Source organism: Dicentrarchus labrax, unplaced genomic scaffold (genome assembly GCF_905237075.1).
Source record: "Dicentrarchus labrax unplaced genomic scaffold, dlabrax2021, whole genome shotgun sequence".
Classification (NCBI taxonomy): Eukaryota; Metazoa; Chordata; class Actinopteri; family Moronidae; genus Dicentrarchus; species Dicentrarchus labrax.
The window spans coordinates 4,080,578-4,105,121 of record NW_026136719.1 but is presented as its reverse complement, the minus strand read 5'-3'; the positions used below and the strand labels follow the sequence as shown (position 1 = coordinate 4,105,121).

General features: G+C 38.5%; 3 protein-coding genes across 4 annotated transcripts in view; 1 reads left to right on the top strand and 2 right to left on the bottom strand.

The window, feature by feature from the left end:
- Positions 1–2,434, top strand: part of crybgx (crystallin beta gamma X) — a 4,046-nt gene extending 1,612 nt beyond the window's left edge. Inside the window, exons 3-6 of the mRNA XM_051378273.1 lie at positions 1–117; positions 827–962; positions 1,622–1,761; positions 2,198–2,434. The exon at positions 1–117 is cut by the window's left edge and continues 5 nt beyond it. Of these exons, the coding sequence (XP_051234233.1) occupies positions 1–117; positions 827–962; positions 1,622–1,761; positions 2,198–2,330 (526 nt within the window). The 3' untranslated portion in view covers positions 2,331–2,434. The remainder of the gene's footprint in view (positions 118–826; positions 963–1,621; positions 1,762–2,197) is intronic.
- A 539-nt stretch (positions 2,435–2,973) lies between these two features.
- LOC127351093 (G2/mitotic-specific cyclin-B2) lies at positions 2,974–5,533 on the bottom strand. Its single transcript, XM_051378271.1, has 8 exons — positions 5,340–5,533; positions 5,048–5,161; positions 4,275–4,562; positions 4,039–4,197; positions 3,726–3,962; positions 3,449–3,589; positions 3,243–3,353; positions 2,974–3,162 (listed from the first exon to the last, which is right to left on the bottom strand). The coding sequence occupies exons 1-8, from the start codon at positions 5,364–5,366 to the stop codon at positions 3,052–3,054; spliced, it is 1,188 nt and encodes a 395-aa protein (XP_051234231.1). The 5' UTR covers positions 5,367–5,533; the 3' UTR covers positions 2,974–3,051.
- A 1,770-nt stretch (positions 5,534–7,303) lies between these two features.
- Positions 7,304–24,487, bottom strand: cars1 (cysteinyl-tRNA synthetase 1). 2 transcript variants are annotated; one of them, XM_051378266.1, is made up of 23 exons: positions 24,329–24,487; positions 21,520–21,747; positions 18,405–18,496; positions 17,285–17,373; positions 17,090–17,186; positions 16,155–16,253; positions 15,849–15,998; positions 15,235–15,375; positions 14,452–14,540; positions 14,239–14,360; positions 13,967–14,079; positions 13,668–13,796; positions 13,366–13,495; positions 13,071–13,174; positions 12,879–12,976; positions 12,548–12,737; positions 11,993–12,061; positions 11,653–11,734; positions 11,445–11,525; positions 10,499–10,566; positions 10,334–10,393; positions 10,167–10,250; positions 7,304–9,391 (listed from the first exon to the last, which is right to left on the bottom strand). In XM_051378266.1, exons 1-23 carry the CDS (start codon positions 24,348–24,350, stop codon positions 9,263–9,265), a joined length of 2,466 nt encoding a protein of 821 aa, XP_051234226.1. In that variant the 5' UTR covers positions 24,351–24,487; the 3' UTR covers positions 7,304–9,262. The 2 variants fall into 2 exon arrangements, with proteins under 2 accessions (XP_051234226.1, XP_051234227.1); XM_051378267.1 differs by lacking the exon at positions 21,520–21,747.
- Between the last annotated feature and the right edge of the window lie 57 nt (positions 24,488–24,544).

Genomic DNA, 24,544 nt, shown 5'->3' with positions numbered 1-24,544 from the left:
CCTATTCGAGCAGAGGAACTTCGCCGGCAGGCGACTGGACCTGAGTTCTGACTGCTCCAGGATCAGTGACAAGAACTTCCCAGAGAGATGTAACTCTGTGCAGGTGGAGAGCGGAGCGTAAGTCCACACCGCCACCTACAGTACACGACAGGTCACTGCAACACACAGACAGACCTGTAGATCACAGCAAAGTGTCTGCAGCCTGCATGTGGGGTTCTTTTTCACTATTTAAAGATGGGAACTCCAAATATGTAAAAGAAGATATAGTTAGTAACATCAGACACACAAACAGTGGTTCAGATACAGATATGTACTCTGTTGTTACATCTAAGGAGTTTTGGTTCAATATAGAGACATTTCCATGAAGTTTGGTGGACAGATGAGCCTCAGGCCAAGAATCTGATCCAAAACCGGGATTCTCACGAGAGATTTTTAGTTAAAAGTCAGAAATGAATCAAAGTTAAAACTGCACAGAAGTTCAAGGTTTCTTTTATTGTCTCCTGAAAGAGAAAATAGTCTAAGATTAAACACAGTTGTTACAAAACGACATTTAATAGATAAATAAAATCTATATACATTAAATTTAAGTTTTCATGTAGTTAGGACCTGGTTCACAATAACATACAGTCACTGAAAGCAACAGTCATATTCTCCTTTGATGTTGAGATAAACTGACAGTTCATTAATCAGTGCTGGGTTTGAGTTATGATTTGTGGAAACTTTGAATCATAAGACTTCTTCTGTCAACCAAACTTCATGTAAATTAGTTTTATATTTAATTCTTCATCAGTCTCTGACTCTCTTCTTCTTCTCCGCTCTTTTAAAGATGGGTGGGTTACGAACATGAGAACTTCCGGGGCCGTCAGTACCTGTGGGACATGTCCGAGCGGGGAGAGTACAACTGCTACGACAAGTGGTGTGCTCAGGTGGACCACGTCTCCTCTGTCCGCTCCATCAAACAGGTGAAACAAAAACACACACATTTATAGTCAGTCAAATAACACAGAATGTCTTCTGTGAGTATTTATCCATTTTTCCGTGTTGAAAACCATTGCTGCTGTTAGCCGTCCACACATGATGCCTCAGGTTGAGTCTGTCGACCATTAGAGGCTGTGTGTGACACATTACATAATGGAGTAACATGAGACTGACCCTGTTCTCCTATCAAGACCTGTAGAGCCCAGAGGGTTAATCGGTTACTGCCGGGCTCCGTAAATCTGAGTACAATCTGTCAGAGAACAGACTGTAAAGTTTGTAATTTTCTAGGCAATAACACAGAGTGTTACACTGAGGGGAAACAATGGAGTAGATTCATGGTTGTATTTGTGCTCGAAAGGATTCTCAAACATATGAGATAAAACAGATTTTAGATGGGAAACATCATCACGTAAAACTGATCTTCTTTATCTTCCAGAGCAGTGGTTCCCAACATGGGGGTCAGGACCCCCACCAGGGGTCGCCAAAGCTTCACAGGGGGGGTCGCGAGGCCTTCTTACTTTTAGAAAACTTAAAGAATATACACAGTAGACTGATATCTCTTATCTAATAGAACAATGGCCGAGCTCTACTGTCCCGGGTGAAGCTCACTGGCAGTTTCTCTGAATGTTTCTGCTGTTTCCAGGACAACAACCCCGCCAAGGCTCAGCTGTTTGAGCGGGCCGGCTTCTCCGGTAAGAAGATGGAGCTCCAGGACGACATCCCCAACCTGATGAGCCGCTACAGCCTCAACAGAGTCGCCTCCATCCGCGTGCTCGGCGGAGCGTAAGTGCAACGTCCTGCCTGATGTCTTTATTTTTTGAGCACTTTAAGGACTTCTCTTCCATATTGACTCATAAGTCAGGGTTCAAAGTTCATTCTTGGCAGCAGAAACTCTGATGCTGATGAAGACTGAGATAAGACCAAAAGCTCCAGAACAGCTACTAAATGGACCTTGTGCTTGAGATCACAGTCGCTGTTTCTCAAGAAAGAACCGTTACAATGACAGTATTTGAATATTCCGACGTACTTTAAACGTTGGAAAACGATTAGTGAAACAATATTCTTACAATTGACTAATCTATTCATTTAAAAACAAGTCACAGCTCTCCTGAAATGTATTTGGTGACGTCTCTGGGGACTCACCAGTCCAGTCTCAAGACTACATTATCTAATCGCAGCTTACAATAACCCCTCTCTCTCTCTGTGTATGTGTGTGTAGGTGGGTGGTGTATCAGGAGCCCAACTACAGAGGACCTCATTACATCCTGGAGAAGCGCGATTACAACAACTTCTCCGACTGGGGCAGCCAGAACAACACTGTGGGCTCGATGCGCAGAGTCCGCTTCAACTAAACTCCAACATCCCCTCTGATGTAACAGGACGCCAACGTCACACAGATGAAACCTGTCAGCTTTCCACAAACTCTTATTTTAGTAATAAACTATAAAAAGACAAACACTTGTTTTTCCTTGGTCATTTCATTGCTTTTAATTTCTGGACAGAGTTATTCTTCTGGTCAGTGAAATGTTTCATATTGTAGAACCGGTTGCACCAGCTCAGTCTGGTCATCGGCGTCACTCTTATGGAGATTAATACAAATAAAATCAGTTGACTCAAACAGGGCTGTTAAAGAATTTGCTAAATTACAAGCTAAGCCATCTTAAATATTAAGATGGACAAGGTGGAGATCATGATGAATGAATGCCACAACATGCAGGTGCATTATGCACAATATGGACACATTAAATACATGATGGTGTACAAGAGATACAACTAAAGCACACAAGGCACTTGATTTACCCATGAGGTAGACTAAACGCTCAAGTGAACCAGTTAAAGTCTAGAAAACATTAAGAAAGTCTTTGATGGAGTTCGTTGCAAACAACCTGACTGGAAGCCGTGCAGTGTCCCAGCTCAGGTTTGATGCAGTTCAAGGTGCATTGGAAGAAAAACAAAAACTAGCAGCCAAACTTCTGAAGAAACCACAAAGCTTGGTTTAAAAATATACCACCATTTTATTAAAAACTCTAAAATAAAGTGCAAGTAAAATCTCCTCTGAAGTAGAAAAGTTCCTCAAGGATTGTTGAGCACAGCGGCCGCCATGTTCTTGATGATGGGCGTCTTCAGCTGAGGGATGAGGCTGATCTTCATCAGTCTGCTGCTCGAGTACTTGTTCTTTATAGCCTGCAGAGGAAACGGAGGGTTTCATTTCTGCTCAACACAAAGTCACAAAAAGGTTCCCGAGTCTTCTGTCGATAACTCACCTGGAACTTTGTCTTCCCGTCGTTCACCAGCAAGACGTTCTTGGCGATGTGCTGCATGATGGGCTTCAGGTGGGCCTCGTCGTAAGTAGAGTAGTGCTGCTGTGTTTGAGACTGACAGGAGGAGACAGTTCAACTCTGCTGAAGAAGCTGTAAACGAGGCAGATTTACATTCTTTAAACCAGCCGGTTGAATCCGGTCAAACTCACCCACGGCAGCCCGTCGAGCAGCAGCTGGGAGAGACAAAGGGAGGCAGCGGCGATCTCAGAGGGCCGATAGTGAACCATGTGGTAGTCGATGAGGGTCAACTCCATCAGGTACTTGGCCAGAGTGTGTCTCTCTACATCAGACTGAGGAAAACATCCTGATGAGCTCAACATTTATCACAACACTGTCTAATCTGCTGACAGTCTCCAGAGTTTTCCACCGTTGTTAATAGAATGATAAGGCTCAACACAACTCATCCCTACATGAAGGCAAACTCACACTAGCCACTTTTGAAGCCCGTCTGAGGAAGTGTAACGGAAGAGGACGTCCGAGCTCAAAGTTGAGCGTCCTCAGAACCACCTGCTCCATCTCCAGAATCTGAGACTTGGTGAACGCGTTGTCTGTGATGTAGGCGAAGTCTCCGACCTCCGGCGCGTACATCTCCTCGTATTTACAGGCCACCAGCATGGCCGTCACGCCGACGAGCTGCAGCTTCCTGCGAGAGACCGGCTGGACCTGCAGCACAGAGGATGGGGTTTGAACTCAGCCCACAAACACGGAGAGAACACGAGCTCCGAGAGACGGTTCCTACCTGGAGGAAACGATCCAGGACGGCAACTGTGAGGTACAGAGTCTCCTGCAGCAGCTGGAACCTGGAGTGAACCTGGACCAGCCAGTCGATCAGCAGAGCTCGCATGCGCTCGGTGATCTCATAACCCTGCATGTAGTTGGCTCGTACGGCCTGCTGCACCTGTGGAGACAGAGCGATGAATACCAGACAGTGCAGGGAGAGAGCAGAGAGTCCGACTGACGGAGGGATCCAACTACCTCCAGGACGTGGAGGTAACTGTAGATATCTTTCACATATTGCGAGCAGAGCTGCGGCAGGTCGGCGTCCTGCTCGTCCACGTCCTCCACGGTGAGCAGCGCCTCGGAGAAAGCCTGGCACAGTTCCTCTTCCTCCTTCATGGACACGTCAGCAGACTCCTCTGAGACCGGGGGGAGAGGATCTGCAGGAGCTTGAACCCGGACTACTGGACGCACCACCTGGACCGCAGCGGGCGCAGCTTTTAGGGCACAGGACGGTTTGGCCGACGCTTTGGCTCGTCCCGTCCTCTGAGGGAACAAAGTTTTAATCAGAAATAAAGTTTTAAGAGTTTTGGGCTGTAAAGCTGTTAGATTGAGAATTCAGTCCAAATTAAACATTAATGTCTCTAAATGAGAAACTGTCTGATCACAAGGCGACTGCACTGGGATCATTTGGTACTTCATAGAATAACTTTAAATAACCATTAACAGCCAAAATGAGCTGTTTTCTTACAGGTACAAGCTTATATTCACCTTTATTGAACATAGTGGAAAGATTTTATTGCATTTTGTTCTTTGCTCTACATTCCCTGTTCCAAATCTGAGTTTCCCCTCCAGGGATCAATAAAGGAACATCTTAGGCCAGAGGACTGTGGCTCTGTAGATCAGTGTGTCCATATACTTTAAGCTCATCCTACAGTTTGTGTCTCAGTGTCTTTAGTTACTTTGAGCTTCACATCGTTAATGAGAGTGAGCCCAACCCCAGCAGCTGTACTGTGGGTCCGTAATGTTACCTTTGTGTTGACTGCGGCTCCAGGAAAGTTGGTAATCTCTCCCAGAGCGGCTCTCCTCAGACCTGCTGCGGTGCTTTTACCCATCTTCACCGGGTTGTCTGCGGCGGGAAGCAGCTACAAACACACGGACACAAAACTCAACGACTCCGGAGAAGCTTCAGAAACGCTGCCTGCCGTAAAGTTGCGTTATAAATCTCTAAAACAAAACACAACGCGAACACAAAGCCCGACAGGGAGCACAGAGGCTAACGGTAGCTCACGAGCAGCGGAGGAATAAGTTCAGTTTACTCACCGCGGCGGGAAATTCCACTGACGACATGTTTAACGGCGGCAGCAACGAGGACGAACCGGGACTGAAAGCAACGACACGGAGATTTATTCCAGCAGCAACCGGACAATGTGACCACCGACAAGATCCGAGAGCACCGACAAGATCCGAGAGCACCGACAAGGTCCGAGAGCACCGACAAGGTCCGAGAGCACCGACAAGGTCCGAGAGCACCGACAAGGTCCGTGAGCACCGACAAGATCCGTGAGCACCGACAAGATCCGTGAGCACCGACAAGATCCGAGAGCACCGACTTCTGCAGGTAAACAACACGCACACGAGCAGCTTTCAAATAGCGCTGCGTCCATTCTGATTGGATACAGCTCCGGTAGGACGCTTCTGATTGGCTGATCACCAACCAATCACCAGGCAGCTCCAGTAGGACGCTCCTGATTGGCTGATCACCAGTGAGGTCAAAGGTACGATTAAGGACTTTAAAAATGGAATAAAACACGAGTTCTTCTTCTACATTAATAATAATAATAATAATAATAACAAATAATAATAATAATACTTATAATAATAATAATAACAATAATAATAATACTTATAATAATAATACTTATAATAATAATAATAATAATAATATAATAATAATAATCATACTTATAATAATAATAATAATAATAATAATAATAATACTTATAATAATAATACTTATAATAATAATAATAATATTATAATAATAATAACTTATAATAATAATAATACTTATAATAATAATACTTTATAATAATAATACTTATAATAATAATAAATAATATAATAATACTATATAATAATAATAATAATAAAAATAATATAATAATAATAATAATAATAATAATACTTATAATAATAATAATAACAATAATAATAATAATACTTATAATAATAATAATAATAAATATAATAATAATAATACTTATAATAATAATAATACTTATAATAATAATAATAATAATAATAATAAATATTAAATAAATAATAGGATTAATTCAATGAATAACATTATTATAGATTAAATACATTTCAGGAGTCTCCACTTTGTGTTCTATAATGTTTCCATTGATTAATTATTAATGTTTACAGCATATTTGGTCACTGCATCAAATAATGAAGAAAATACACTTTCTCTTTATTTAAATTTAGATCAACAAGTAAAATGTACAAAAATACAGTAGATGATTTTGTATATTGTATATACACTGTAAAAAGTTCTTTTAATTCATAAAAATATTTACATTTTACTGATTATAGATGAAGGTTGCTTCTGTGTCTTTGTGTTTCTCAGCATCTGAAACAAGAAAGTAACCCCTTCTGTGCTGCACACTGTACCAAAAATGACTGAATTTCTTTTCTTTGTTAAGACTGAAAAAACACACAAAGAAAAAAATTGAAATAAATAAATAAATATAACAATAGATAAATATAACAATAATAATACAGAACAACTGAAGGAAGTTTATGTGAAATTGGAGCAGATTATTTCCTGTAAATATTGATCAGAGATTTAATTTAATAATAATTGAATAAGAAGTTTTTACACAATTCTCTCTGTATTATGTATATTTATTTAATTTTTTCACAATCATACAGACACAATAGGCTTATTTTTTGACAAATTCAGTGTTTTCTTCTCCCTGACTTGTTCTATCAGCTCTTTGGTTGTTATAACGGCGTACTTTTTAAATATAGGGCGATGAGCTATAGGCCTAATATGTAGACTATAGTTTCTCTACATGCATTAAAACCCCCAGTGAAGCTCTGGCGACCCCCAGGTTGGGAACCCACTGCTTTATTCAATAAAAACCTAAACTAAAAGTACAAAACTAGCTGCTAATATTCGGAACAAGCTGTTCTTCTTTGGCCCTCAACCCACAGCTCAACCTAGAGGAAACACAGTTTATAGAAACATATGAAATAACAGGAGAAACACGTGCGCCTGCTCCTGTTTAAGCATTTATTGAGAGTGTGCAGCGAAATCACTTAATGGTTGCATCAGTAGAAATGTAACGGACGTACAGAACTTCAAAATAAGACAGTTTGTAATCAAATTTTCAGTCTCATTCTGTCTGAATGTCTGTTTATGGGAGTAATGAACATCTGTTTATCTCGGTTGGTTCCTACAATGATGACATTATGTTGCCAAGGATGAGAGTCAACCTCCCAGAAGTCTCAAGAGTTCACAATGATGATCAGTTTTATTACTTGAAAGGGAATCAGTAGCGTGTACAGCCTCTTTATTTGGAGCATCTTCCGATGTGACAGTGTTACTGCAGCTATGCCGTCACATAACCACGAAACTGAACACATAGACAGTACAAAAACCCACGAGCCTAATGGACGGTTGAATAATAAAAAGCCTCCGTTCATGTGGAGCCACTGGAGCCGTGAGAGACCACACAGAGTCTGAGATGTTCTGTATTTTTCTTACTGTCAACAAATCCCACGAAAAGAGCAAAACCAACAATGAATTGATCCCATAAACAAGAATTATCTTATTATCAGTGGCTCAGAGCTCAATTTTTGACTCACTAGAGCACCAAATGTGGATTAATCCGCCACTGAAAATAGTCCCTAACAACTATTTCCTCCTGTTTGAATAATGTTTGATAAAAACTACAGTGAGCAGTAGAAACAAAAGGTCTATTTTTTAAATGTTTTTTGTTATTTGGGGGGATTTGACGACAACCAAATTGAACATCAACAGCCTCATTCTGTAAGATTGTAGAAATCCGGTCAACTTATAATACTGATACAAATGTGTAGAAAAAAAGTATTGATTTATCTAAAATATTCCAAGTACAGAGATTTTTGTCATAAAGCAGCTGGGAAATATGGAAATATGGAATGAAACATGGCAGCTCTTTCGGTGTTTGAGGTCTTCAGCATCCTCTGACACACTGTCGAGTTACAAAATGAGTCTTTTGGTAATGGTGCTGTTATCTTTCTACTCCTATCAGCTGATATCGGTTTGCATTTTTTCCAAAAGTCTGTAAAAATGAGGGACTACAAGAGATTAACCTAACTGAAGTTTCTATAAAAAGTTAATGATACGTTTTATTCAGCAGCTAATTCAGCGTCTGTATAAAGTGATATATTTCTAAACGTCACAAAAAAACTCCACAATGGGTGACGCTAAAAATCTTTAAATAATATTAAAGGTCCCTTCTAGAACATTTGTTTCTCAGATGTGAGAATTTTATGCTTTTGTTAAACAGAGATCAGATTTGGTCGAATAAAACGAGCAATGTGAATACATCTCCTTTGGTTGTGGGAAATTATATATATCTTTAACTATTTCCTTCAGTTTTATGGATAAAATGATGAATCGATAATGAAAATAATGGTTGGTTGCAGCCCGAGAGCCTTCAGCCAGAGAGGTGACAAATTAAAGAAGAAATCTGAATAAATGAGTGCAGATGTTTCCATACAGGACCCTTAATGTTGGTTTCTCTTTCCATCTGTCACCCATCTGTACATACTGCAGCTGTGTCCCAGTTCATAGCTAATTTCTAAACTCAAAGTTAAATTATACAATTAAAAAAAATGCTTTAACTGCCTGTGAGTGTTACAGAGTCTCAGTCACAAACATGATTAATGTAGAAAACATCTGGAGACACCGTTAGCACAGTGCTACTCTGTCACATTATTACACCTCACTTCAGTCAGAGTCTTGTTGGCGACGAGGGAAGGAGGAGGATGCTGGCTCTCTTTGATCCCCCCAGAATTTAGAAAAATGATGCACAGACTATATAAATTTGAACCGTCATTTTTTTGTGGAGTTTTTTGTTGTTTTCTGATCCGAAACAGATAACGAGGAGACAAACGATGACCCAGCATCTCTGGCCTTTATCATTTATTCTGCAGGTATTCTGGAGAGCGCGGAGTGTGTGTGGACACAATCAGTTGGCATTCTGATTCATCTGAAGATACTCATTGTGCAGTTTCTCCTGGGCCTCGTAGAGCTTGCGCAGCTTCTTGGCTTGTCCCTTGCTCAGCTCCTTCCCTTCGACATCATGGGTGGGGAAACCCTGAAAGCAACCCAACAAGTACAGTTCTGATTAAATAAATATTAACCCAAGTGAACTGAAATGAACACATGGAAAGAGCAACGTAACCACACTTTAGAGCACTGGTTCCCAACCCTTTTCCCTCCAGGGACTCCTTTTCTACCAGTGAGTAAACTAACGACCCCTGAACAAGTGACAGGTTTTATGGATATTTCAGGAAGTTTGTCTAAAACGAGCAATTTGGATAAATTCTGAGCTGATTATTTCTTGTGAATATTGATCAGAGATTAGTTTTCCTGGTATTTTAATAAAATTTTCTGTCTGTATTGTGTATTTTTAATAATTTTTAACAATCATACAGACTTAATAGAATTCTTTTATGACAGATTCAGTGTTTTCTTCTCATTGTTCTTCCTCTTTGGTTGTTTGAACTTTTCTAATGCAGGACGAGACTGTTTATCAGAGAGTAAAGGCTCTGGGAATGTAACTCGTGTTCAGATCAATATCATCAATAATATCAACTTTAAAAATAACTTAACACAAATGCTGAGACTCAACGCCTAAAGATAGTTCGAAACAGTGAAGTTTCAAACAACATACACGATCTGAGTGCTGAGGACTAAAACAGGATTTTTGGTCGTTTTAATCAATTTCCAGGTGTTTCCATAACTGGAAAACACTAAATGTCCAGGTTTTCCAGGACGTGTGGGAACCCTGCGTAGGTCCTGCCTTCAAGAAGCCCTGCTTTGAATATTTCTTTCAAAATTCAGAGTTTGAAAGAGCGTGAGGGATTTACCATTTCATCAAATTTGGAATACTTGTCAGTTTCTGTGCGAAACATTTCACATGGAGGGACCTTCATCTTCTCCAGTTTAGCCATCTGAAACAGTGAAAGACGAGAGTTAGTGAACGTGTTCATTATCAGAGGAACAAAAGAAATCTCTGTAGAACCGTCTGATTGACCTCTTGTTCTTGTTTCTTCCTGGCAGCCTCTTCCTTCTTCCTTTTCTTCTCTTCCTCCATCTGATGTTCACAGATAATTAACAAGAAGAAATGGTTAATATAGTTCAGACATTATTGATCGAGAGTTATCGGCTTCCAGTTTCTGCAACTTTAATCCTGCCTCACCTGCTTCTTCTCCTCTCGCTCCTTCAGTAACGTCTCCTTGTCCACCAGTTTGACCACAGTGGGCAGGCCTGCAACATCAAGAGTCAGACTCAGTGTGGGACTAGAAGCACATTTATTTTCAGAAAGTGTTTCTGTGTCCATCCGAGTTTTCCCTTTTCAATCACGTCAAGGATGCCAGAGTCGCTTGTTTGAAGAAAATGAGATTAACTGTTTATGAAACAGTCAATTTAATACTGATGCCTCCGTATGAAATACATAAACACACAAGACCATCAGTGAAAAGATGAATTATTTCTATATATGGTTATTTTTAATGCCTGCCACCAGGTTACCCCTTGAAATCAATGAAACAAGGCGGTACAAACACTACCGCGTTTGTCCACAGGGGCCGCTAGAACCAACACAAAATTAACTTTCCCTGTAATTTACACAGCTTTAAGTTTCAGTCTCAATTTACAGAAAATCTGCAAAATAAAACTCAATTTAAAGCAGGTTTTTGCACAGAACGATGGAAATTCAGGGTAGAGCTGCAGTGATCGGTCAACTAACTGATTATTTGTCAAATATTAAATGAATCCCCAAGTATTTCGATCATCGAAACATAGTTTTTAACAATTTTTTAAGAAAGAATGTCCAAATTCTCCCATTTCAGCTTAAAAAATTTGAATATTTTGTATTTTCTTTAGTCCTCTATGACAGTAAATAGAGTATTTTTGGCTTGTGGACAAAACAAAACATTTGAGGGCGTCACTTTGGGCTTTGGGAGACCGTGATCAACAAAGAAACACTTCCACCAGAATCAACACAAATTCGAAAGCTCCTTGTAGAAGCTTTAAATAAAGTTGGTTCAAAGCTCATTAAACTGTAACAGAAAAAGATAATATTCTTTTCCTCATCATTATTTTTGCTTTAGAGGTCAGAATATTAAAGTTTTCAGCTCTGTTACCTTCATGATCTTCCAGTCGGACTCCCAGCTCGGGTAACGTATCATTGCGGACAGCGTCACACAGCTGCAGCAACTCCGTCACTAGATAGGATTAAAGTGTTATTACGCTTCAACCGTCTCCGATTCAACACTTACATGAGATTTATATATTATATTATATATTTTTATTAGCATCTCTGGAGAGTCAAATTAAAACACGAGTCCTCACCTTTTTGCTCGCGGGCAATCCTTCGGACGCCCTCTCTGAACTCTGACAGCACGGAGAGGTACGGCATCACTGTGCTCTCCAGCTGGAAAACACAACGCCGTCAACATTTTATGGCACGTGATGTTATTATTATTATTATTATTATTATTATTTTAAGGACATTTGTTTTGACATAAGATTCATTTAGATTTAATTTAGACATTCAATCGAAGGAAATCGTATAAATCTGGGTGAGGCAGGGGCAGGATGTCAGAGCTTTTGTTTGCTAACTAGACTGACTTATTATGGGATGTTAGGAACAGGGTGAGCTTAACACAATGAACAGAGTCTCTTTACTTACGTCCACGTTCTGACTTTGTCCTCCCATTGGGAAACCGATGGACTCCGATTCTTCAATGGCACCAAATATCTAAACGACAACAGACTCATGTAACGCTGCTTTCACTGCTCATATAAAAACAGCACAAAGAATCAGATTTAAAGCAGGAAACAGGATGAAATAAATCCTTTAACCAGGGATGCACGACATGGAATCTTTTTAACTGGTAAGATTGTGTACAATAAAAGTTGTTAAATGATATATAAATAAAAAAAGGCACTGTAATGTCCTAATCCAGACTAAAAACCTTGTTATTCTTTTATTCTATTGTGCTAATACATAAAAGGTTTCTAAAACTCAAGGTCTTACTATTATTGTCCTATTATTATTTAAAAAAATTAGATGATGATGAGAATCTGTTGTTCACAAAGTACGCCGAGCTTTTAATTGCACAACACCTTAAATCTACCTTTGTGTATGAAACATGCTTTATCGATAACACTGCCTTTCCTTGCCTGATATTAACCTTTCAGCCCACAGAGGTCAGCCTAACAGCACAGTCAGAAACAGTCTCACCTTCAGCATGTTGGTGAGATACACGGCGATACTTTCCACCAGCATGCGGTTGGGCCTCAGCTTGGCGTTCTTCCTGCTGGCGATGTAGCTGTTGCTCTGGCTGACCAGGACTCTCATCTCCTCCATGGCGGTGCGAGTGTCCACGTTGTCACACAGAGCCTCGTGGACGGCGGACTTCCTGTCGTAGAAACTGGAAAACACAAGTAATCATTGGTTTTGAGTCGAGAACTGGTGCGTCTGCAGACGAGCTCGTGGTTTTTTAAAGGCGGTTATTCTGAAGTAAATCACCTGTTTGGGGTTAAATCTGTTGAATGTCTTATTCCTCTCTCACCTGTTGTTGAGCTCCATCTCTGCCTCCTCCCACTTCTCAAACCGACCGGTGATGTCTGTCGGAGTGCGCAGGATGTCTTTCACATTCAGGAAGAACTCCTGTTACATAAAAACGCAAAACAGCAGGTTAATAAAATAAAAAATTTATACCACCTCTAAACTAAAAAGTCCCATCTGTCGTATCGTCACCTACGTTCATGAACTTCTCGTACTGGACGGCTGACTCCATTGTGTTGGGGGAGTAGTCCAGGGTGTCTTTCCAGGAATGCATCAAGAAGGCCAGACGGAGTTGGCGAGCTGCAGGAGGACGGAAAGAGGACTGTTAAACCAATATCTACTGCCTCCATTTATCTGACGCAGTACCGAAATACTAGTCACAGATCATTTTATCTCTATAGACTCTAAGAAACAGAAGCTTGTGACAGGACTGTACTAATGTCCAAATGAAGCTCTGACACATTTGGGGATATTTAGGCCACATGAATCACCTGAGTTCTTTGCCAGAGCGTCCTTAATTGTGATGAAATTCTTCAGAGACTTTGACATCTTGCAGCCAGCGATGGTCAGGTGGCCGGTGTGCAGGAAGTATCTGACCCAGTAATCATTCTCAAAGAAAGCCTGGGAGGGAAATCACCAACGGAGATCAGAATCTGTGTTTTACTCTCTCTTTAACTGCTGTGATGTCTTTAAATGCACCACAGTTAATCATCTGTAACTGCTGTCTTCACTCTGTGTAATGGGAGTAGCAGTTTCAATAACATTAATCAATAATAATGAGAGACTTTAGTACCTCAGACTGAGCCAACTCGTTGTCGTGATGGGGGAATCGAAGATCAAACCCCCCACCGTGGATGTCCATGGACTCTCCCAAGATAGAGCCAGCCATGGCCGAACATTCGATATGCCAGCCAGGCCTTCCCTGTGAGAACATCCAGGACAACAAAAACAATCAATAATCAATCAATCAATCAATCATGTCGTAGTCTTTTGGAGTAAAACTCCATCTAGCACCCCAACAGGGAAGTAAATATTGGAAGTTCTGTTGGATATCAGTTTAACGACACACCCACATTAAGAACGAACCCTCACCTTCCCCCATGGAGAGTCCCATGACGGCTCTCCGGGCTTGGACGCTTTCCACAAGGCAAAGTCATTGGGAGACTTTTTCTCACTTAATCTGTCAGCAGAGATGCTCAGGTCACCTACAAGATACAGATTCATTCATGTTAAAGCCCCTCTGTGGACGAGTGGAACATTCTTGACTTTGGCGATTACTTTTACCATCAGAATAATTTTAAATCATATAAAACTTCTACACATGGGGACATAAAAAAGCCTCCGATAGTGGAAATGTAGCAGACCTTCTCCCTCCTGTAACGCTTTCTGGTCTCCGACTGCCTCTGGCACCAGTTTGGCATACGAGTGGTGCGGACAGGCGTCAAACTTCGAGGTGTCAAAGTACACAGAACCGTTAGATTCATACCTGTAGACATCAGAAAAACAAGTGATTAAAATCTCCAGTGTAATAACTGAGAATGTGTGTGAATATGAACGGTAAACGGTTTCTTCCTCACCCATAACCGTTTGAGACAACCTTCTCCACAAACTCCACGATCTCGGGAACGTATTCACTGACTCGAGTGAGAACGTCTGGGGGAAGAACCTGAAGATCATAAAGACAGTTTATACACAGAAACAATATAACAAGATCTACATTGTCGTAAGTATCTCAGAGTGTTGCTGCAAAGAAACTGTGGTTCCCAACCTCGAGGTCGGGACTGCATTTTGTTTATTTTTGTGAAGAAAATGAAATAAAATTGTATTTTTCTTTAAGTTTAGATAGTTTGTATGATTGTTAAAACATAGAAAATACATCATACAGACAGAGAAACCTGAAATAATCTGTTTCAAATTCATCCAAATCTATGGTTTTATACAAACTTCCTGCAGTTCTTGTGTTCACTGTTCAGTTTGTTCTCCACTGTTTTACATTGAATATAATATGAAATATCCATCAAATATGTCCCTTTGTCAGTTTACTAAATGATATAAAGGAGTCTCTTAAGGAAAACCACTGATCTAAAACATGATTGTGTACTGTTTGATTTTCTTCAAAGAATCTAAAGACTGAACTCCAAAGAAAAAAATAATTATCATTTTTGTATCAAAAATTTAATTTTCACTTAAAAAGCAATAAAATCATGATGGTGTGACATTTGTTGGGACAAGATTTGTAGGCTAGGACTTCTCTTCAGCTCTACAGAGCTTCATTATAATGCAGGCTGTGTTTATAGGACACATATTATTTACATATATAGAGGGAATTGCTGCATTAAGTTTGCTTTCCTTCTACTTACGTTCAGGGCGTCCATGTCTTTATGGTACTCTCCCTCCCAGTATTTAGGCAGAATGGAGAAGATTGAATTCTCTGTGACTTGACTTCCAAACTGTTTGTCCAACCAATCAGACAGAAGGTCCTTGGAATTCTCCAGCAGCACCTTGAAAACAGAAGAGCCTGGAAATCAGTATCAGTTTACCTCGGTATACACTGACAGGATGTATAAATCAATCAATTAAAAGCAAATAATGAGATATTGTGAATTCCATGAGACTAAATAAAAAAGAATAGGAATTGTTCTTCTGTTCACACTAGTAAGTTATTATTGTTTAATCCAAATAAACTGTGAATTAGGGCTGCACAATGTGGTAAAAACATCATATTGTGATTATTTTTCACAGATTTTTACAGCGATTGCAGTATAATTTTCGATTAGTGGGAATAATCATTTTTGTATCACAAATTAAATTTTCACTGAAAAAAAACGATTAAAATGACGATGATGTGACCAAACAAACATGTTTTCATACATCTGAAGAACAACATTTGTAGACCAGGGCTCCTCTGCAGCACTACAGTACTTATAATAGCAGCATTAACAATATTATGAAGACCATGTGAGCTCAGTTTCACCTGGGCCAGAGGTTGGACGACCTCCGCTGCTGCTTTGCTCTCAACTGCTGCCTGCAGGGGCTGCAGGGCCGCTGTAACAGCAGCATCCAGCCTCTCCAGCATCTGCTTCTTGTCGGGGTCTGTTGTTGAAGCCAAGTGCTCCTGAAAGGGCTGAAGACAGAGATGAACACACACATGTGACGACAGAAACCTACAGGTAACCTGCAGGTATGGTGGTTTTAAGGAGAGATGCACATTGTATGAATAAAGCTTCTACAGTTAAACTTCTTGTATTGTATTAAAGGCTCATTGGGAGTCCGGTCTCACCCCTCTGGCACTCAGGACATCCTGCAGTACTTGAGCAGCTTGCGGCTTCTTCTCCTTGTACTGTTCCAGGAGGTAGTTCTGCCGAGCCCTTTTAATGATCTGAGAGAAAGAAAGACCGACATAAAGCCCGAGCATGCAGAGAATATGGAAACATACTGACGGTTTACGCTGTTTGAAACTGTGAAAGTGGACATGCAGCTGTTTACTTAAAGCCCCTATGAGGAACATATTTTATGTTGATTCTGGCAGCCCCTGTGGACAAAAGCGGTCGCGTTTCTATCGTCTTAATTGATTTCATTTCTGCATATGTATTTGCTAGAACAAATAAAATGTATAAATAAGTAATAAATTACTAAATCAATAAATAAATAAGTTAGAAACTCCTTGTAGTATGTTTAAAATAGTTATGAATCATTATCAACTATACAGAATACATCATTACTACTTAATATAAATGTTTTAATGGCATACATAATTATCTGGTGATGTTTTCCATTTGTCATGTGATGTGGGAATTAGCCTCCAAGTAACTACTGAATTTCACTATGAGTGATTGAACTGTTTCAATAATGCGTCACAAACCAGTTAAAACAACAATATCTTATATCTCTCTGCTGGGACTTTATATTCTGATCCTCCCAGACAGACACATGATTTTCAGATGGGGTGTAGATAATGAAGATATGAGGATGATATCGATATTCTATTCTATTGAGCGTCCACAAACAACAATAAAGAAGAGTTTGTATTAAATACTGTGTGTACTATTGGCATTGATCTTGATGTCAAGACAAAAAGAAGTTTGACAATTTTATCTTAAGTAGCACAAACGATTACAAGAGAAAATAGGAAATATAAGTCTATTAATTTATTTAATTTAATAAAAAGAGGTACAACCCAGTGAAGAATAAGCCTTTCTTATAAATCAGACTTACTTTGTCATCTATGTCTGTGATGTTCATGCAGTAGAAGATATCATACTTGAAGTAGTCCCTCAGTATCCTTCGCAGGATATCGAAAGATATGTAGGACCTAAACAGACAGATTGTAAGATCTGTTATAACTGAAGAACTGAGCATAATTATGGATGAAATTCACATCATGAATACTTTTTATTTTGATCTGTTTACCTGGCATGTCCCATGTGTGAGGCATCGTACACTGTAGGCCCGCAGGAGTACCAGGTTACTTTATTCCCTTTCTGAGGAACAAACGGCTCCTGAAACATAAAGACATAGACAGATATATGAATGAGAATGGACCTTTTCTATGTGGATTGTGCACCGATATGACTCAAAGAAAGAATCTTATTGAGGAAGTTTTCATATCGGATAACATATATACGCCCGAACCGATACCATAACGATATGTCTGCGATAGGCCAATAACATCAGCTGCACCCATCTGACCTCCGCACCCATCTGACCTCCGCACACATCTGACCTCCGCACACATGTAACTATTATAAATAAAAATACAGTGTGAGGTTACAATCAGATTAGGTTTCTTTGTTGATAGCTTCACAGTTTTAAGTCTGTTTGTGTTTTTTGAACCTTAAGGGGGCCAGTCAGGACCCTCTGCTGGACTATAAGATTTAATATTTGTCCCACGTCAAAACCCACAAAAGAAAAACCATCATGTTTTTGCAGCTGTACAGTGATTTGAAACCGACTGAAAAACACACATTTGAGTGTAGTTCCATAATTTCTGATGAAGAGAGAAGAGGATGCTTGGAAAGCATGGATGCAGAACGTGGCATTTTATTTGAGGACACAAACAAGCTGCATTGGCGGCAGTGACAGACGCTTCCTGTTATTGATGCAGCCGCCACTTTGGCACTTTATTACTACCTTCTAACTAACAACCTTCCTCTGCCCTTTATACTATCTATCTATCAGATTACAACTGATAGATAGTAGAAATAGTTTCACATTCTAAATCACACACTACGCACACATCAAAGGAAGTCTGAGAAACAACTGAGACGAGTCATTGTCTTACACAGTCGACTTCCTGTGCAGGATGCAGATAAAGATCCTGAAGTTTTACTTGCCAACTGATCTGAAATCGCTCACAGTAGTACTGCCAAGAAGAAATGGCTGGTTTAAACGTACAATATCTAATTTCTGCTGCCACATGGTAAAAATGTGGCTTCAGACTGGATAAACAGTCAATGTATAACAGCCACATGAAGACCCAGTCCACAAAGAAACACAAGCACTGACGCTGATTTGATATTCTCTAACCTACCTTTGCTCTCGTCAGGCTGTTGTAGAGTCGAAGTTGGGGAACATCTGTTCCTGCTGGTGGAGACCACGGGGGCTGAACCCGCTTTCCCTTCACTGAAATTAAAAAACAACAATCATTAGAAAAAGCCAAAGTTTATTTAAAGTGACAAATTTTCTATGCAGGAATTGACTAAATGTTTTCTGCCACCTCTCACGCTACACAAGAATTTAAAGCCACTATGTGTCGGATTTTAAAAGATTTCATGACTTTGTACCAGTTGTCACGGTCTGATTTTTTCCACAGACAGAAATTTGAACTACAATTTGATCTGAAAGTTACTTTCACATAACAAATCTACACAGAGGCTTTAAATTGAATACATGCTGCATGTTCAAATAGCTTGTTTGCCTGTGCAACAGTCCAAAACACAAACATATTCAATATATTGACATAGAAAACAAAGAAAAGCTGCAAATGTTCACATTTGAGAAGCTGAAAAAGCTGAAACTGTTGCAGATCATTTTCAGCCGTTTGACTAATCAATTAATAGTTTCAGCTCGACTGCGATCAGAGAGTATCCACAACTTTCAAGTATTTATCGTACTGTTCAATGCTTTCCAAATCCATATGTGTGCAAACAAAACCCACAAGAGAACTCACACTCAATCAAGAGACACAACACGTAAATTAAAATCCACACCAAGGCAGCTGATGTCAATCAACATCCAAATACATTGCTGTTATTCATTTGTTTTTTACTTGCATATCGAGTCTGAATGTAAAACTCTGAAGGAAATATTGACGTCATTGTGCATAAAACCCTACAGATTACAACATCCAGCTCCAAGTGTGAGGTGGGTTGTGCAGTCCACACTCTCAGGACAACTGAGCAGAACCTGCTTGTTTGTTTTGTCCTTCAGTCAAATGCCACAAAGGTACATTGGGTTAATGAACATAAGCTACTTTAAAGTCAGGAGAAAATCAGCTGTCAAAGCCAGACACAGCATGCAAACACCCAGCGGGCAGCACTTTATTTGCAAATGCAACGCATGCAGTGCAAGATATGATGCACGTCTGTGTGTTCTTATTGTATAATAAAGACTGTAAAGACTGTTTAATAAAGACTGTAAAGACTGTTTAATAAAGACTGTAAAGACTGTTTAATAAAGACTATAAAGACTATAAAGACTGTTTAATAAAGACTGTAAAGACTGTTTAATAAAGACTGTTTAATAAAGACTGTAAAGACTGTTTAATAAAGACTGTTTAATAAAGACTGTTTAATAAAGACTGTAAAGACTGTTTAATAAAGACTGTTTAATAAAGACTGTAAATACTTTTTAATAAAGACTGTAAAGACTGTTTAATAAAGACTGTTTAATAAAGACTATTTAATAAAGACTATTTAATAAAGACTGTTTAATAAAGACTGTTTAATAAAGACTGTAAAGTCTGTTAATAAAGACTGTAAAGACTGTTTAATAAAGACTATTTAATAAAGACTGTTTAATAAAGACTGTAAAGACTGTTTAATAAAGACTATTTAATAAAGACTGTAAAGACTGTTTAATAAAGACTATTTAATAAAGACTGCAAAGTCTGTTTAATAAAGACTGTTCAATAAAGACTGCAAAGTCTGTTTAATAAAGACTGTAAAGACTGTTTAATAAAGACTGTTTAATAAGATAAAGACTGTTTAATAAAGACTATTTAATAAAGACTGTTTAATAAAGACTATTTAATAAAGACTGTTTAATAAAGACTGTAAAGACTGTTTAATAAAGACTGTTTAATAAAGACTGTTTAATAAAGACTGTAAAGACTGTTTAATAAAGACTATTTAATAAAGACTATTTAATAAAGACTGTAAAGACTGTTTAATAAAGACTATTTAATAAAGACTATTTAATAAAGACTGTTTAATAAAGACTGTAAAGACTATTTAATAAAGATTATTTAATAAATACTGTTTAATAAAGACTGTTTAATAAAGACTATTTAATAAAGACTATTTAATAAAGACTATTTAATAAAGACTGTTTAATAAAGACTGTAAAGTCTGTTTAATAAAGACTGTAAAGACTGTTTAATAAAGACTATTTAATAAAGTTAATAAAGACTATTTAATTGTTATAAAGACTGTAATTTAAGATGTAAAGACTGTTTAATAAAGACTGTAAAGTCTGTTTAATAAAGACTGTAAAGACTGTTTAATAAAGACTGTAAAGACTGTTTAATAAAGACTGTAAAGTCTGTTTAATAAAGACTGTTTAATAAAGACTGTTTAGTTTTTTTTGGGAGCTGCACTGATTAATCAACTAGTTGTTAAATTGCCAACTATTTTGATAATCAATTAATCATTTCGAGTCAAACTTTGGACCATCATTTATAAAATGAACATCATGCTGGATGAAAGAGGACTTGAAACTAGAGATTGAGACCATAAACTCATGAAGTCGGGTCATTTTCTCATAAGCTTACATACAATCTGACCAGTACAGCCAGTTGTTAGCTTTACATTTCACCTGGCTGAAACTAAATTATTTTCATTATGAATTAATCTATAGAGCATTTTATTAAGTTGCTTGGTCCATAAAATGTCAGTAATAATAGTTTCCCAAAGCCTAAGGTGTCCACAACACAAACATGTTCAGTTTACTGTCAGAGGACTAAATAAAAGAAATTAAAAATGTCCCATTTGAGGAAATCTGAGAATTTTGACATTTCTTCTAAAAAATGCTTCAAAATGATCGATTATTTATACAGTAGGTGACTAATTTAATAGCAATCTAATTGATGCAGCTATATATCAAATCCATTTCAATGTGAGCTGTTCTTTGGGTAGGTGTCTCTTTAAATCAACATGTCTGTGAGCAAGACTAACAGGGAGTGTGGTTTGTCCCGGCTGCTGTCATTCTGTTTAAACTGTGATAAACTCAGTGCTCAGCCTCAGAAAGCAAAGACAGTATGCTGCTCTAACAGTGGGGGGGTTCATGCACGTCGGGTTAGAGCTGCTTTTAGTTTGATCACCGGGGATGTTTCCTGTCCCAAGGACCTCAGACAGCCTCAGCATCCGGGGCTGGTACATAACAGGGACCATGATCTAGCCTGTTCATGCCTTCAGCTGTCTACTCACTGCTGCTGTCAGGGTTGAGGTCCTGCTGCAGGGCTGCTATGTGTCTGTACCAGCGCAGAGCGTGAACGTGTTGCGGGTCTGGGGGCCTGCGGAGGAGCTTAAAGGCATTCAGGTCGGCCTGGGAGGGGCTGAACCCAGCCAGGTAGCTGCGTGAGGTTAGGTAGTCATTCAGGGCCACAGCCAGCGCGGCCTCCTCATTTATCTGTAGCAAGAAGCCAAACTCAAAGGCTGCAGAAACAAGAGGGCAAATATTCGCACAAGAATTACCGACTAGACTACAAACAGTTCACCCTGGACAGTGGGACAACCAGTGCGATCAGACTCACAGCCGAGACCTGTGTTTCCACTTCCAACTCAAAGGATGTAACAAAAATGAAGTTAAAACTGAACTGAAATCCAACACAAACTCTGTAATCGGACTTTTCTCCTCTCAGTCTCATGTTGGAACTTCAGAGGAGAGCAGATTGATGTTTTTTAGGTCGTGGACAGAGACAATACTGCACCCATAGTTATTAATACAGTACTGATTGGATGCAACAAGTGTCTAACACCAGCAACCAGGGCAATGATGATATTTTCGAGATGTGTGTAACCAGAGTAAACACTGTCTCCGGCGAGGATGTTCACTGTAGGAGGGAGAAATCTGACACTAATCTACACGTGATAAAAAAAAGGATAATGATGCATAAATAAACTTTTACAACAAGCTCCAATCAATTCCAGTAAATCAGTTCTGCGCTCACAACTTCACAGAAATGCCCACAAACTCAGAGTGAAACTGAAATGGATCGATTGATGTGGGTCAAACAGAAACTCAGATTGTATTTTCTCCACCAATGCACACCAACAAATAAAAACTAAGACTGAAAGTGAAACAGTGAAAGTTGGAAGAAGGTGAAGGGGGGGGTAACAGTTTTTGTTTTACAGGATGTGGAGATTGCAAACATTGCCCGAGTTATAGAGCTTTAGATCTTTCTGAGGATTTTTGAGGCTTACTGACTTTAATACGGTGCCTAACCAATTAATTATAACACCTTCATTAAAAAGTATTGAACAGGTGTCACAGTTAGTTTGGAAAAAAGCTAAACTGAGTTTGTTTTCATAGGTTGTCTTATAATAATAATAATAATAATAACAATAATAATAATAATAATAATATGTTTATATAGCTATGACTGAAAGAACGTAGTAACGCACTGTAATATGGACACGTTGCCGGTATACCTAACGATAAAGGCTGTAAAAATAAATATCGGTATCGACCTGAACTGAACATTAGTGCAGATACGATGGTGCTTTAATAATGTGCACTGTGGAGGGTTTTTAAAAGCAAAGTTTCTAATGACGGCTCAGTCTCTTTTTTTTTTTTTCCAAAAAAAAATTTAAAAAAAAAAAAAAAAAAAAAAATATATAAAAAAAAAAAAAAAAATAAAAAAAAAAAAAAAAAAAAAAAAAAAAAAAAAAAAAAAAAAAATTATAAAAAAAAAAAAAAAAAAGTTATATATATAGTTTATATATATTTAATGTTATATATAGGGCTACAGTCTCATAGTCTGTGTCTGCCAGTATATAGTTTATATATAGTACATATATATAGTTTATATATATAGTTTATATATAATATATATATAGTTTATATATAATATATATATAGTTTATATATAGTACATATATATAGTTTATATATATATATATAGTATAGATGTAATAATATGTTAATTCCACTGCAGGAGAGACTTCATGTTCTCTGCAATTAGGTGGAAAGAATATGTCAGGTGGGGAAATATTCAATATTAAATATCCAGCGTCATGCTTCCTTAAAAGAAAGTGAATCAAATAGAAACTTAATGGGTCAAACTAGATGATGCAACTGGGCAAAAATGAATTTTCTTATAAAAACAACAACAACAACGACGACAAAACAACAATAATAAATAAAAGTGATTCCAAGAGGTTCTCAGGACCTTTGTCACTCAAACTTTAAATAAAATGTATAAAGAAGACTTGAGTGGATGATGCAACTGAGCAAAACTGAAAGTAAAAACAAACATTTATTTATATATTTTATGTAAATTAAATGTTTATCATTCAACAGAACCTAACATTACATAAAACAAATCACAGCCTCAATAGTTAATAATAATAATAATAATAGTTTTTTAATGTTCCCTGGAAATATATCCACAGTCAACCAGCAAGTAAAAATGTAAAATAACATCTGTCCAGATGTGAACCTGTTAAAGATAAAGACAATCTGAGCTGCACCACTTCAGTAATGTACATTTATTTATATATTATATATTTATATTATATATTTATTTATATATTATATATTTATATTATATATGTATTTATATGACAGTTATTCTCTGTTTCATGTTATTCTTATAACACTACATGAGATCTGAGGCTGCTGTCAGACTCAGTGTATCAGAGCAGCACAGAAACACGCCGAACCAAACCCCATTCACAATCCTGAACCCATTATAACACTTGAAATGATCGTTTTCTGAACACAGTTGCTGTTTGTGGAATATGTGTGGACATTAAAGAGTGTCTCCTTTAAATTCAGAACAGCTGTAGAATCGTATTTGTTCCCCTGCGTGTCTCTGCCGATACATCCCGCTCCAATAACTACGAGATTAAATCGCCAGATTTTTAAAGGATGTTCGGCTCGTCATTTCACTCACCGGTTACCTTTAGCTAAGCGGCTCGTGCGGACCGGACCGCAGCTTTACGTTCATTCCCATGAATTTCCCGCCTAATGTTATAAAGGCTGACGGTGAGAAACAAGCATTAGTGACTGTACCTGGCTCTCCTGAGGTCGACATTGCCACAGTGCTGGATGGTTGGATGCTGATGCAACAATAACGTGTCCCGGAAGAAGCCGTGCGCTAAATGCTAACACTAGGAACCAATGTGTTCGAACCTGAGCGCAGGGCGGGGACGCATATGACCGACGCACCACCAACGCGGAAGTTTATGAAAGGTTTTTGAAGCCTACCGACCCGAGTCCTCCGAACCG